This window comes from Microtus pennsylvanicus, chromosome 9 (genome assembly GCF_037038515.1).
Source record: "Microtus pennsylvanicus isolate mMicPen1 chromosome 9, mMicPen1.hap1, whole genome shotgun sequence".
NCBI classification, from domain to species: Eukaryota; Metazoa; Chordata; class Mammalia; order Rodentia; family Cricetidae; genus Microtus; species Microtus pennsylvanicus.
Window position 1 is genome coordinate 38,930,749 of NC_134587.1, and position 16,031 is coordinate 38,946,779.

The 16,031-nt window shown below is 43.8% G+C and overlaps 1 protein-coding gene across 10 annotated transcripts in view; it reads right to left on the bottom strand.

Annotated features, from left to right (window-relative positions):
• Ehmt1 (euchromatic histone lysine methyltransferase 1) overlaps positions 1 to 16,031 on the bottom strand; it is a 150,841-nt gene that overhangs the window by 11,894 nt on the left and 122,916 nt on the right. For all 10 annotated transcript variants that reach the window (XM_075985337.1, XM_075985342.1, XM_075985336.1 and 7 more), the window contains 9 exons: positions 15,669 to 15,770; positions 13,546 to 13,650; positions 6,013 to 6,167; positions 4,741 to 4,908; positions 4,410 to 4,554; positions 3,604 to 3,681; positions 2,385 to 2,500; positions 1,321 to 1,407; positions 776 to 854 (listed from right to left, as the gene is read on the bottom strand). In XM_075985337.1, the coding sequence (XP_075841452.1) occupies positions 776 to 854; positions 1,321 to 1,407; positions 2,385 to 2,500; positions 3,604 to 3,681; positions 4,410 to 4,554; positions 4,741 to 4,908; positions 6,013 to 6,167; positions 13,546 to 13,650; positions 15,669 to 15,770 (1,035 nt within the window). The remainder of the gene's footprint in view (positions 1 to 775; positions 855 to 1,320; positions 1,408 to 2,384; positions 2,501 to 3,603; positions 3,682 to 4,409; positions 4,555 to 4,740; positions 4,909 to 6,012; positions 6,168 to 13,545; positions 13,651 to 15,668; positions 15,771 to 16,031) is intronic.

The window sequence follows — 16,031 nt, forward strand, 5'->3', positions numbered from 1 at the left end:
TGCTCTGTAGACCAGGCTGGCCTCGAACTCACAATCTGCCTGCCTCTTCCTCCCAAGTGCTGGAATTAAAGGCATGGGCCACCACCACCTGTCTCAAATATTATTTTAAACAAGGTCTCACCACATAACTCCAGCTGGCCTCAAACTCACAGAGCTCTGCCTGTCTCTGTCTCCAAGTGCTAGAATTAACAGTGTGCACCACCATGCCCAGCTTTAGGAACTCAAAGCAATTCAGAAACAGCAATTCCTGAGTTCAGAAACAGTGATGGTTGAGGTGGTCTTAACTACCTTTCCACTGTCCTCAGAAGCCACTGGAAAGCCTATTCCCAGAGCAGACCAAGCTTGGCCCTCTATTCTCTGCCGATATAGGAAGCTAACACCCTGAGATCAATGGAAACACAAAGGATACGTCCATCACTAGCATTTTTGGATCCCCTGCTGGCTCCCATGTGACTCCAAGAGCACATGGTCTCAGAGGAGCAGCCTGGGAACTAGGGTGCACAATGAGGTATTCCAGGCAGGTGATTTGCTACAATAGCACAAAGATCTCCCAAGTTATATGTCTATGCCTTGAACACCAAAATGAGCCAAGAACTATGTGATAAAATCTAACAGGTCTGCAATGAGCGTACACCCACTAGCAGCAGGGCGCTCATCAGAGTGACTCCAGGGCTGGCTACCTATGCCAGCCACTTTCCAGAATCTACCAGAACTGTCCAAGTTTTACATTTTGCAATCATTTGCTCATATACTTTGGCTGTTCACAACACATTACCTTATTGTCAAGATCAAAGAGATAAGAGTCCTCTTCCCGAACATCAGCTTCAGAGTCCGAAATCAACTCCCCTACGTATCTGTAGTGAGAAAAAGGAAGACAAGACCTACCTCACCTCTATGCCCTCAGACAAGGAACAGTGCCAAGGAAAGTAAGGATGCAGACATGGGACACTTTGAAAACGTTCTATGTGCTAATAAGCTGGGATCTGGATCTGGCCCCACGGTCTGCAGTACAAGGTGAGGACCAAGGATGGTTCAGCAAACATACTAGTCCTGTGCAGGACTCTTGACACTAACACCGTTAGTAAACAACTGAGGTAGAAGACTAGAGTCTGTGGGCTGCTTGAGCAACTGGTGCAATCAATAACTCCACTGCCTGACTTCTGCATGACAGTGAACCAGATGTTCCCAGGGGCTTCTTAGAGCACAAACATGTATGAGGAATACTAGAAAAGAGAAAAACAAACAAGCAAACAAACAAAAAAACAAAAAAAAACCCACAAAATTATCAACAGAGCTGTGGGACTCTGGTGACCCACTTACTCGCAGACAAAGGTGCCCAGGGGGATATCCTGGAGGGACCGCACACCCCAGCCCATGTCCTGTGTCCGATAAAGCTGCAGTCTTGCCCTGGAAAACAGGTAGAGGGGAGGTGGACATGTACCTGATGGTCAGCAAACCAGCTTGTATCCATTCTGAAATAAGTGAGATGAGCAAATAGAGAAAAATGATGCAGCTTCCAAATAAAGAAATATTACAAATCTGCAGGTGACTGAAAGCAGTTCCAATCACCTGACAGATAGAGTACCAAACACACACAGGAAGCTGAGAACGCAGGGCTCAGACTGTCAAAACACAAAGTATAGCAGCCCTTGCTTTCCTCAACTGTACCTGGCCTAGTCTATGTGGTAGCAGTGAAGATTAAGGTACTCCCCCCATAAAAGTGCTTCCTTTAGAACCCAGACTGCTGCTATTCTATTACATAGGGAGTATGCCAGCAACAAGCAGTTAGAGGAAGGCTCCTAGAGGCTGAGCGGGCTTGAGGTAGAGCATGCTTAAAGAATTTACCCACTCTTCAAGGTACTCTCCGATCATGCCCATCCTATTGGCCCATTTGGAAATATGGTGAACAGGGAATAGGAAGACAAGTGTGTGGATTCTAACTTTGGTGAACTATGTACAGACCATAGTTACCAGTGCTTAAAACTTGATTCTTGATGTGACATAGGAAGTACAGGCAATGGAACAGGATAAGCAATGGGGAGCAAGTATCAGGAAGGAACCCAGCAGTCTGAGAAAAAACATTAAACACCACCAGTCTTAATGTTGGCTGGCTTTCTCTAACACTGGACAGAAAAGGCTCAAGCACTAAAACCAAACGAAACAACTCTATTCATATCAAAGCCAGTCTAGCTTGGCTGGTTGTTCTCTCTCTCTCTCTCTCTCTCTCTCTCTCTCTCTCTCTCTCTCTCTCTCTCTCTCTCTCTCTCTCTCTCTCTCAAACACACACACACACACACGTGCACATGCTTTCCCCAGACATTGTCTCCACCCACAAATATACATGCTACCGGCCTAGTGGGACCTAATGCATCTATACCCCTCACCTGAGACCATTTTGCACCACACGATTGCGGCAGTTCCTCCAGCATGAGCAGGCATGATTGCACTCGAAGATCAAGGGTGGTTCTGCCATGTTAAACTCAGGCAGGAGTCGGCCATCCTGTTAACAGATGGCCACAAGGGCCAGCAGATGTCAAGCAACGTTCTTTTAGAATGAACTTTAATGAGGTATTTTTTTATAAAAGTACCCAGTCTGGGCTTTAAATATACCCAAACACAATGGTTTATGGGCTGACTTTAATAGCTGGGGGAATAACCTGATTAGGCTCCTTTAAATAGAAATGTCACCAGGTATAACACAGGTTGGAAGGACTCTTGGTCCCTGCCTGGCTATGCTGTTCACCTAACCTTCCTGCCCTGCCCTGTCTCAAGTAAGTTAGCACCTTCTGGCTGCTCCTAGAGACCTCAGCTCAATTATACCTATAGGGTGACACACTAGGACCGTGTGCATTTCTGGGACTTTAGGGAGTCTTTTACACAACTAGGACTTTGATCAGAATGCTCCTAAGCTCAATTCCAGCATGGACCATACTCTAAAGATAACTGATACCTGCCAGCCCCACTCCTTACCCTAAGCACTGGTCACAGTTCTTATTTGTGCTGTTTCGTTCAGATGACAAGCACTCCAATCTCCCTGACCTATCTACTTTCCTCTTCTAAACCAAGAACATGCTGCAGCTGCCCTTTGCTGCCTGTTTTCTCTTCACTCAGAACATTCTAGCACCCATGACCTCTGAACTGAGGACTATGCACCTCCCCTCCCCATATACTCTGTCCTAGAGCTGTACCCTGGGCCTCAAAGCCCTACTGTCTTATTGTCTCCTAGCCCACGGCCTAGTCTCTCTACCAAGCATCTCTTTGAACCCTTGTGTATGGCATACACAGCAGGGATGACCAAACAAACACAACAAAGAAGTTTCCTCCTATGGCTATACCAGAACAGTCACTGTACCCACTGTCTGGATAGTTGCAAAGGACATGGACTCCAGCCTTAGGACTCGGGAAGCAACACCTTAGTCCCACCATCTGCTTGGAATAGCCCTTCACTTTCAGCCTGTCACCTCCTCCTACTTGTTTTCCCCAAGAAGCTCACCTCCACTGTCCCAAAGTCACTAGGACACCTTAGAATCGGGAACCACGTTCACAGACTCACTCTCACAGAACTCACCACATCAACACATTGCAGCAAACGTGCTTCCTCACCTTATCATACCAGCAGCGCATGCTGAGCTGGCCACACATGCAGGTGCTAGAGGAGCAGTCATCTACGCAGACGCAGTACTGGAAACAGAGTGCACAGCATGTCACCACAGGCACCACTACTCCCCACTCCTTGCAATTTCCACCGAATGCTCTGGAACATCTCAACTGCCTTTCATTTGCCATAGGCTCTTTTAGGAGCAAGGTAGAAAGACTTGGGACATACTGAGAAAAACGCACCATGTTGATAGGGAGCAGGTGGGAGTTTAGATAGGTGCAGCTGCAGAAGGGCTAAAAAGCTGTTGCCCTCAAAGATAGAGATGAGACAAAATCTCACAACCAAGATAAAACTTATACAGATTATCTTGTGAGAATTAGGGGATTCCCATAAGCACAATCATAAGGATATCTTTTCAAATAGGTCTGATTTTAACCAAGAAAAAAAGTCAGAGGTGGGAAAGTTGCTTGCTGAGCCATAGCTGCCAGACCTGAGGGGCATGCAGTGGTCTTTTCTTAAGACCTGCATGGCCCCTCTTATTCATGACGCAAGGACCAGGCAATACCAAGGCCCCGAGCAACTTTGATCAGGAATCACTTAGGGCCTTCAGTAGGCTTTCAAGGTATGCTAAGAGAACCAGTGCCGTGCCTAACACAGAACTTCAGATTTTTATAGTTCCTCCACCTCTTTCCTGGGAGGCAAGTACAGAGAGAACAGGATCTCCTGGGAAGCTTCCACAGGCCTTCTTCCAGAATGGTGCTAAGTCCTAGGACCCAGTTCTAGGGACCTGCAAGACCTTCTTCCCACCAACCTGCAAGTGAGTGATGTTCCTGTCAATGTTCATGGGGGACGTCACGCAGTTCTGGGAGACGTACTTATAGTTGGAGGGACATAACTCACTATCCACAGCATTGACACAGGGAATAGGAATGCGTTCATACCCTCGAGCAATGTCTCTGCACAGGAAAAGGGAGATGTTACTTGTGCTGTTTCAGCTTCTGCCTCATGGGAGACATAGCTGCCAACCAGTGCCCACACTAGGCTGGATCCTAGGGAAGAGCTTCAGAAATATCTGCTCCAGTCTCTTCCAGCCCACAGGTCAATGGTCTGCTAGCGTCACCTCAGTCTTAGAACCTTCTCACCTGCTCACCGTCTTCTCGACAGCAACAGGCTTGTCAGGGGCTGAGTCTCGAAGTGCTTTACTCATCTGCAGTGCACTCCACACCTGGGAATTGAGGCTTGCGCACTGCAAGGGAGTCTCTCCTTCCTTGTTTTTCAAAGTAACATCTGAATCCCGAGAAAGAAATAGGCTAAAAGGGAAAATAAAATGGAAGTCAACAAAACATCCAGATCTGAATTTAGAAGAAACACAGCTACATGTTAAATGACTAGATTTACGCTATGTAGCACTCAACTTACGAGTTCAGTGACTCTGGAACAAAGCCATGCCTCCCCAGGAGCACATCTGTTCCCAGGAGCACATCTGTTCCCCCCCATATTTACAATGAGACATCTGGAACAAAGCCATGCCTCCCCAGGAGCACATCTGTCCCCCCCCCCACTTAACAATTAGACTTCTGAAACAAAGCCATGCCTCCCCAGGAGCACATCTGTCCCCCCCCCTACTTAACAATGAGACATCTGGAACAAAGCCATGCCTCCCCAGGAGCACATCTGTTCCCCCCATACTTACAATGAGACATCTGGAACAAAGCCATGCCTCCCCAGGAGCACATCTGTTCCCCCCCCATACTTAACAATGAGACATCAGTTTGCTCCTCTGAACATATGTGTAGGAGCTAAGAATGTTTATTTTTCTTAGACTTTGCTTTCAAATGTGCTCTTAAGGATGAACGGAAATGATAATGAAGAAAAGGTGTTGGGGTGTGCAGAAAGCCAGTACATCTGCCTGATGAAGGATATGGGTTGCCATATCCATGCCAGAGACTTGCAAGTGCTACAAGGCCATGCCATCTCTCGTTTCCAGGTGAATATAGGAGCTGCCTGCTCATCAAAGCAGTCACAGTCACTGCCCTCCTTTTCCTCCTAAAGATACATAGTAGAGATGCTACACCATGCAGACCACTGCTGGATGTGAAAGAATTATGAGGAGCTTGCTTAAAATGGCCCTAAACAGCCTGAGAGGGGAGTACCAATAGCATCCAGTCCCTGCTGGAACCTGGAAGTCAAACTGTCCCACACTGTTAGGTCTGAGACTTGGTCAAAATTCAACTAAGAATTTGGATGGGGTTTTTAGCTTGTTTCTATTTTCTATGACAATTATGAGCCCAAAGTGAACCATAGATGGTCTGAGATGTCAAATGGGAAAGATACTTCTCCGCCTACACTGCATTAGCTCTAGGTACAGTGTGGATAACAGCCATTTAGCAGCCACTTTAGATGACCATACTCACACAACACAGTCGTAGCGGTTCTCCCTGGCTGCGATGTGCAGGGGCGAGTCTCCATGGATATTCACAGCATGTAGGTCACACTTGGCAGCCAGAAGGATTTCAGCTATGTCCACACAGCCTGAGAAAGCTGCCCAGTGCAGACAAATGTTCTCTTCCTTCAGAGACAAAATTGAGAGCACAGTGAAGATGGTTTCTGGCTCAGAACATAATGCCGGGGCTAGGCAAAGACAGCTTTTGTACTTGAGTACAGCTGGTTATTCCTGGCACAAGCTACACTGGAGAAAGGATCTGTAGTTCACCAAACAGCAAAATTCCTATCCAAACTGCAACATTTTTTTTAAAAAAAACTTTTTTTGATTTTTAAAATATTATAGGGTTGGAAAGATGGTGCAACAGTCAAGATCACTTGCTTCTTTTGCAGATGTAGAGACCTGAGTCTGATTCCAAGTACCTATATTGGGTAGTTCACAACCATGTATAACTCCAGTTCCAGGGGATTCAACAACCACACACACACACACACACACACACACACACACACACACACACGTAGAAACAAACACAAATACCAATTTGGGGGGGGGGTGAGAGGAAGAAAAGCAAATAATCACATATAGACTATTCAGAAAATAGAATAAAAATACAGAATTATACCACCTAGAATAGGATGGTTATTACCATAAAAAGTAGTACACTTTTCCTCTACTTATTTTAAAAAGTGGTATTCGATTCTCAAAAGACCTATGTAAACTGTAACACTGAACAACACCTATGTAAGATTTGAAAATTACAAAACCTGAGGCCAGCAAGATGTGAGATCATTAAGCAAGTAAAAGCACTTAATGACCTAAGCTTGATCCCCAGAACTCACATAAAGGTGAAGACGAAAACTAAGAAAATATTGACAGTTGATGACTTCTGGGAGGTGTCCCTTTCCTGGATGGCCCCTGGTAGATCAGCCACACATCATAAGCCAATACGGTAGCACAGCTGGATTTGGTGGGTTATTTAAAATAAAGTAATAGAGGACATTAAGTTGGGAAAGGGTGAAGAGGTAAGAAGTAGATCTGGGGAAGTTGGGGGAAGAGTAGGTGGTCAATATAGTCAGATACCATTTATGAAATTCTCAATTAATAAAATATTAAATATTTTTTAAAAGGTGGGAGCTGAAAAGATGACTCCGTAGCAAAAAACAGCTGTTGCTCTATCATGAGGACTGGAGTTTGATTCCTAGCACACGCATAACAAGCAAGGTATCTGCAAATGATTGTAATCCCAACTCTGAGGGCTCTAACATCTTCTGGATTCTGAGTACACACACAAATGTGCACAGACCGACACACACACTTTTAAAACTCACAAAGCTATACTTACTATATTCTCAACAGGACACAATAGCAACACAATAGCAACAAGCCCTGTTGACCCCTTCCCGTCGCATATGCTCACCATCCCTCTGAGGCTCACCTCAGCTGGGCCTGCAGCTATAACCTACATGTGATAGAGCCTTCAGAGCTTCCAGTGAGTAAACAGCCCACTTCACAATTTACTAACTCTTTAATTTATTACATGTTCCTGGCTTCTCCTCTAGAATGCAATACTAACGAGTATCTTATCCTTTCCTTCCCCTCTCCCTCTTTTTCTCTCTCTTCTGCACTATTTCTCAAGGGTAACCCCTCAGAGGTAGAACTGCTGGCTACAGATATAAAAACACTGGCTTAAAGTGGCTTTCCTTCTATGAGCAGTTCGCTGTGGCTTCCTTCCCCTTCAGGAATTCTCAGTAATTTTCACAACATTCACAAACAAAAGTCTGGCTTAACCACCCCTTAGTTACTGGAGAGCCCTTGCAGGGAAAGCCATTCCAGGTCCCCTTATATCAGATCTGACTTCTCATCCCAGGGACCCATTCTGCAGGCCCTCAGGGGTCACACCCATCGGTAACACTCTGGTGCACTCCAACAATTGGACTATCTCCTTCCAATGTCCACATGAAAATGTGCAATGAGGGATTTTCAGTTCACTGAACAGTTGAAACATAAAAACACAACAGAAACAGAGTGTATTATCTACCATCCTCACCCACAAACTGCCCCAAGCACAGGCGGTATTGTTCCATCTATTTCTAAAGGAAACACTAAAAGCAAACTCCTTTTAGTCAACATTAGTATTCTGTCAAAAAAAAACCTTAGCTATCTTGAGTTCTTTTCTGGTTGCCATTCTTAGTGGTTTTCAGCCCTCTGATTTTATTTGGTTACATCCCATACACATCTGAGAGCTCAAACAAAGGCCTTCCTCCTCAGGGCCATTTTTCCTTATCAGAAGGATCTGTGCCTTTTTTGGCCCGAAATGCACTGTTTTAAGATTCTACTCTAAGGTAAATTCTTACTCTATACAGCCACAATGCTGGCCTGAACTTCTGAGTAGCTTCACTTCCACAGAAGAGTTGGCACTTATGACTGATCATACTCTCCCACCAGCGAGAAACGTGAAACAGAATGTTGTGAAATCATGGTCATCAATTCTACACGGGCAACAGAAGAGATGCATAAGGAAGCTGGAGTTGCCTACTCAGTCAAACACCAAAGAAATCAGAACAGAAGACATTGCTCCAAGAGTCTGTGGAGACTGGGCTTCCCCATAAGGGACACCAGCAGACCTGGGACAAAACACCCAAAGACCCTCAGTCTTTCAGCCAGGCAGGAAGCACCATCCACTTACAGACCATAAGCCGAGACCCAGGTAGAACCCACTTTAGCAGTAAGAACTGCTGTAGACTCACCAGACCAGACCAGAGAACATAATTCAATATAATCAGACAGACTTCACATCAATCAGTGACTGTCACAAAAAAAGAACTGAAAAGCACTGACAGGAAAGTACCCGTTAACAGCAAACTGGCATCTGGCTTCAAGCTCCTGACACATAAACAGGCAGTAAAAATGACCACTGACAAATCAGAACTGGTATGGATACTGAAATTGCAAATCTTGCCATTAAGTACCTGGTATAATTGGGTCCCACACTCAGAAACTAAGTAGAGATGTGGCAGAAATAAAAAACAACCCCTCCCACTCTCTTCCCACCAACACACAATAAAGAACACACAGAACTTTCAGAGCTCAATACCAAGTCTAATAAGGTGATTAAGCTAAGTCTAATAATGAAGAAGAACAGTAAATTAGAGGACACAATAAAATCAGTTGAACCAAATATTAGGTTTGTGGAAAACCAGTTTCTAGAAGCTGATAAGACCATCCAAGGTCATCACAGGACAAGTTCCTACAGTCTAATTCATATGCAGCTAGAGTTCCTGAAACACAAGCAGAAGGCTCATCTGAAGAAAGGACAACTACAAATTTCAAAAATTGATCAAAATCCTAAATGACAGATCTAAGAAATCCAATCAATCTATACATATACAGAAATAAATAACACCAAGGCACATCAAGAAGTCTTTATAATAGCTTGAAGGAAAACAATGTACTATACACAAAGAAACAAGGAAAAAGTACAACAACTTCCAAAACATCTTAATAAGGGCTCTATCAAGCGACATGCGCAACATCAAATCCACTGACCAGAAAGAACTCTACACCTAGCAAAAGCATCTTCCAAAGATTGGGCAGGATAGTGACTATTCTGCCATGAAGAATGGGAGCTTGGCATGAGCGGCAGGAGGAAGGAGCAACAGGGAACAGATGTCCAGCAAGGAGGGGCAGTCACCCAAAGTACAGTCTTCCCATAAGTGAATCCTGTTCAATCACAGCATGTGACCAAGACTCATGATATACTCACAGATAATGCAGAGAAAAGTAAATGAAGTGCAAATTGTCATTGTGCTTGTTGGTGATATTAATTTTTTTGTTTCAGATTGATGGCTCTCTACCTCAGAATCAAGATCTCTCATATATAATCCTTGGACATTCACAAAGTATCAAAAGTGTGATTATCTGGAAAGAGCTGGTATTAGTGTGAACTCCTGAATCCGTAAACTTATACCAAGTACATACACTGCATCACAGTTCCAAATCAATTTCATGTCTGAAAACCATCTTAGAAATACAGGCAAATGTTTGATTTTTTTTAGAAGTGGGGATATTTTACTGATAGTTGGTAGCATGTACTTGCTAAGTGTAAATACCAATAAAATATCTCAAGTGAGTTATGACTTAAATACATTTAATTTTTAAATTTTTCAATTAGTACAGAAACAAATGAAGTATTTCCTTTTGTAGTCATATTCTTCACAGGTATGTATGTTTTTTCAGAAACCCAGGGATATTTGGCAGTACTGTTACAATTTAAAAAAGTGTTGTGCTATAACCAGTAGATTCTGTTATACAGAGAAACCCTGTCTCAAAAAACTAAAAAATTTGTCCACATCTCACACCATATACAAAAACTGATTCAAAATATACCACAGTCTTAAATGCAAAGGTAAAAACTATATGCTACTGTAAAAACACAGGAGAAAATCACCTTCAGTTAAGCTGTGATTTTAGCTGTTGCTGTTTTTGTTTGTTTTGAGATAGGGTTTTACTTTAGCACAGAACAGCCTGGTTAAACTCATAACAATTCATCTGCTTCAGTATCTCAATTGCTGGGAGTGAGAGGCATAAACCATCATGTCCAGCTAAGCAACAGTGTCTTAAATAGAATACAGGGAGCAGGATCCACAGCTACAGTAGTGTTAGCATTTTTGCAGACCAGTGTAGTCTACACAGCAAGTTTCCGACCAGCCAAAACTACTCAGTGAGATCCTATCTTGAGAGGGGAGAAACAACAACAACAACAAAATAAAACAAAACAAAAAACGACAAATGTGGTTTGTACTCACAGGGCAGAGCAAGCCACTAATTAGCGATAGAGGTCTGGGTGTCTGTACCGACAGACAGAAGGGGCATGTATGAGCAACGGGGAATGTAAGGCAGGAGGAAACAGGGTTCAGCCCCTTCTAGGCTGAGGAGTTAGCAAGGTAAGAGTTGGCTGTGGCTTGCTCCTTTATCTCTGATCTTTCAGTATTTACCCCAATATCTGGCTCCAGATTTTTATTATTAAGACCAATTAGAACTCGTGCAACACATAACTGCCACTCAATAAATCAGGAGCTAAAGATCTGAATATATCCTTGACTAAAAACCGTATGAAACGGCAAAAAAGCCCACAAGAAGATGATAATATCAACAGTAAAAATTAAATGAAGATTAAAACCGCCAGATGACCTCTACCTATGTTACTGTCTAAACTATAAAGAACTGACATACCAATCACTGGAGAGGGTATGGAAGTACCTAGATTCTCAGAAGCCACAAACAGCCCAAAACTCTGGAGACAACATGGTGGTTCCTCTAGACACTTCCCATTTCCAGGATTCATCTGGGGAAAGTCAGGGCACAAATATTTACATCAATTCTGTAACAGCCATGTATCTACCAAGAGAGGATCAGTGGTGGCCACATAAATAGACACTTCTGGGAACAAGAGAGAGGCACCAACAGTGTATGCAATGAACCCAGGACAGTCACTCTCACGAAGGAGACTTAGTCTCCAAGGGTAAGATCCAGGAAGAAGGCCAGACGTGGAGAGCTCAGTGTGGGAATGGCTGTGCTCACCATCCTCACTGTGCACTTTAAATTCATGTAGTCTGCCACCACATGTCAACAGAGGGGCTAAAATAAAAAAATGTTATACTATATAAACAACAAAGTTAAGGGCTAAGTGTGGAGACACATGCATTTAACCTCAAACTGAAGAAGACAGAGGCAGACGGATCTCAGTGAGATTAAGGACAGGCTGGTCAATTATAGTAAGGTCCAGGTCAGTCAGAGCTAAATAATAAACTAATTAACTAACAAAACAACCAAAAGTCAAGCTTGACAGTTACCTAATCCTTCCATATTGCAGGAATAGCCACCAACACTTAAGAACTAAGTGGTACCCATTTCTCAACAAAGCTATGCAAGTCAAAGGACTGAGCAACACTTAAATAAATTTTGGGGACCTTTAAGATGCAAGGTGGCTGAACAAGTAAAGGCACTTGTAAAAGAAGTGTGATGGCCTAAGTTTGGTCCCCAGAACACACATAAAGGTGAAGAAGGAAAAACAAACAACAACCAAAAAAAAAAAAAAAAAAAAAAAAGCCAGAGTGACTTCTGAGAATTGTCCTCAGGCCTCCATATAGCCCTGTTATATGTGTACCTCATCCCTAAATATAATGCTTAACTTTTTAAAAAAAGAAAATGCTAAAACTCAGGAATTTCAGCAGTACCCTAAAATAAAGCCAGATGGCCCATGAAAAATGGCTGCATTATAGAAGGGTAGAAGGACTAATGTCTCCTGCTCATGCAACTTACCCAACACTGCTTTTAAACACAACTCATGTAAGTGATAGGATCTTTACATGCTGTACTGGACCTTGCTAACATTCCTTTTTTAGTTTTTAGTTTTTACCCAACTTCAACTTGCTTAGAATGGACTGGGATAGCCCTTAAGAGATTTTTGTCCCCTCTCTTTAACAAAGGCTTCATTATATAACTCTTGAGTAACTTGCAGATTTGGAAAAGCATCTGGAAGAACCATAAAAATAGCAGTTAAAAGAGTTTGAATGAGGGCACAGTGCATGGGTGGAAAAAGGCATTCTTGGAAGCCATAAGGTTGTTAAATGAGAATCTCATGGACAGAAGTAGACTGCATTCCTAGGAGATCCTGGCTGAGGAGGGTAGGCCCCTGAGGTCCCACAAGCTGCACACACTAGCCAGCAATACATTTGTGCTGGGGAGTTCTTATTGTCAACTTGACACAGCCTAGAGTCACCTAGGAAGAGGGAATCTCAGCTAAGGAACTGGCCAGACTGTCTTATTAGATTGACGTTGGAGGTCCCACACTAATGTATTTACTGGTTCCGAAAGTGAACTCTGGTGGGATCAGTTTTTCCTTGGGACCTTCAAAAAAGGAGTAGAAATCTCTTGCGTCTCCCTCTAGAAATGAACTTTATATAGATGTGTACAACTGTTTCTTTGGTCTGTTACTTAGGTCTTTTGTTCAACTATCCTCAGGACAAGTCACATAATATCTAGAGGGATAACAAAACTATTTCTCTAACTCTGGACTCTATAGTTTCTGGGCAAATGAGCTGACTCCATAAACTAGGCATTCAGAGTATCTTAAATCAGTTCATTCGCATTTCGTTCTCTTTCAAAATAGTCACTATAAAGTCAACATAATCATGGCTAGGCTCCCCTTCCAAGTGAGTCAGGGACATGAACCAGCAGAAAAGTACAGGACAGAGATTCACACAAGCCACACACCCCTCAACTCTCCTACACAGAGGCCAGATTTGCAGGGACCCAATACAAGTTCCATGTTGGGTCAGTGAAATTTGACTACAAAGGGCCAAAATAGCCATCATGTGCTAGAACTACATTTCTGAGAACGAAGGCCCATCAGATGGAGGAAGCTGCCCAGTGACCTAGCCCCTCCAGCCTTCTAAGAGGCTGTGTCCTTAAGGTTTCTAAACCACTATGAAAAACTCACATTATCCCGGATATTGATGTCAGAGCCTTTGGACAGCAGCAGCTTCACCAGGTCCACATGCTTGTACTCAGTGGCCCAGATCATAGGCGTCCAACCACCATCATCCTGAGCGTAAGAGACAAGAGATACCACCATCAGACAGCAAACAGGAGAAAAACTTCATGCAGCCTGCTCAGGGAGTTTGCTCAGAGAACTGTTTTCTGATAAGTCAAAGGTGGGACCTGGCTCCCACCAAAGGCACAGTCCCTTGACAATAGGGGAGGTAGGCTGCTGGCTGACCACTCTGTTCCAGCCAACACTGTTGTCTGGACTGAACATTCAGATAGCCTGAACCAACCCAGGGAGAACCCAGAACAAGGATTGTGGGAAGCATGAAGACAATGTTTCAAACACGCCCTTGGCCCTCACTTCTGATGACTAAGCACAAGACCAAACAGCAGATGGACTGGTGAATATTAGGCACAGAGGGAATTGCCACTGTCTCTTTTTAAAGGGAAGGGTCAAAGAGACCAATCATGGCTATAAGGTCCATTAGGAATTTCATGAGTTGCCTTCCTACCACTATGGTTGAGATCAATGCGTGTTAAATAGTTTCGTTTCAATCAGAAAAGGTATTCTGTATGTTCTGTTGCCACTTAGCAATCTGGAGTTGCGAGACAGCCTCCTCCCCAACACCTCCAAAGGTTTTTCCTGTACATCCACACTTGCATGTCACTGTAGGCACACACAGCCTCCACAAATGAAGATGATCTCTCTGTAGTTGACTACTGGCATCATCTGAAACAGTGGGGACATAAGGATATTCATGCTGCATCAAAGGCCAGCCCAGAGTGACAAGAATGGAATATCACACAGTAATCCAACAGGATAAATAAAGATACAATGCTAGGGGGCTGGAGAGATGGCTCAGAGGTTAAGAGCACTGACTGCTCTTCTGGAGGTCCTGAGTTCAATTCCCAGAAACCACATGGTGGCTCACAACCTTCTGTAATGAGATGTGGTGCCCTCTTCTGGTCTGCAGGCATACGTGGAGGCTGAACACTGTGTACATAATAAATAAACAAACAAACAATGCTAGGGGCAGTTAAAATAAATCAGGCCATATTACTTAGGTAATGAAAAAGGTGCTATTTTCTAGTCTATGTGGCAGGAGATCACAGACAAAACAGTACAAGAAACCAGGCCCAAAACTAAAAGGGAAGAAGTGCCTGGGCTAAAAGGTCAGAGATAAGGGAGATGGAAATGCAGCCCCAAACCAAAACTTAAAGGGCCTACTATGGTGTGTGTGGACAGTCTTGACTTTAGCTCTTCGTAGATCACTGCTGAACTGGCATGCATTTGTAGATATCTACTGTGTACTTAGCACCAATAAGGCGCCAAAGGTCAGAGAACCCGTGACAGCAGGGGGATCAGGTCAGTAAACACACACAGTGAAACAATGGCAGTACCAAGGAACAAATAAATCTAGGAAGGAAGCCTGGGTGCCCTAAGGGAGGGCAGAAGCTATCCTGGACATGGAAGTTTGGGGGACACTAAACAGACATGAGGAGGCCTGGCAGAATACCAAAGATAGAGCCATGAAGCCAAGTATAGCAGAAAGGTCCAAGCAGGTGGAGAATGTGGGGGTAAGGCCTGTGCAAGCCATTTTTTTTTAAAAGTCATCTTTAGGGTTATCTGGAAAAAGGGAACAACATCAGTTCAGAAAAATGACTCTATCAGAATGGTTTTGCAGGCAAGACTGTGGGGGCATTTTCTTGTTTCATAACTGATGTGAAAGGGCCCAGTCTACTGTCGGCACTACCACCCTTGGAGCAAGTGATCTTGTATAGGAAAGCAAACTGAGAAAGTTATGGGAAGCAAGCCAGTAAGCAGTGTTCCTCTATGGTCGCTGTTTCAGTTCTTGCCTCCAGGTACCGACCCTGACTTCCATCAATGAAGAAATGTGACCTATAAGAGGTGATAAAGTCTTTCCTCCCTAAGTTACTTTTGGCCATGGTGTTTATCACAGCACTGGAAACTAAGACAAGGCCTTTCAGGACTTGTGGGTCTTTAAGGAGCTGAACTAAGAGAAGGAGATGCCATGAAAGAGGTGGGACAACTACGCATGGGATGTATGGCTTTACCTGGCAGTTGACATCCATCTGTCCATTTGACAGCAGATACTGAACCACATCATAGTGGCCTTTCTTGGCAGCCAAGTGCAAACATGTAGAGCCCTCTGCATCCTGCAATACAAATGCCATTCAATACAGAGAAACCACATATGACTTAGTTCCTAGTACAAACCACAGGGAACCTATGCTCCTGGTCAAAGGGAGGAACTAACAAAGAACCCACCCAACTGAAGACAGGCCAGTCTTGTCTCAAAGGCCTATGGTCCACAGGGAATACTAAGATTCAACCAAGTCCTTTGTCCCAACTAAAGAGACCTTCAGGTTGGAAGAAACCCTGTTCTAATCACATATACCTACATAATCTGGATATCC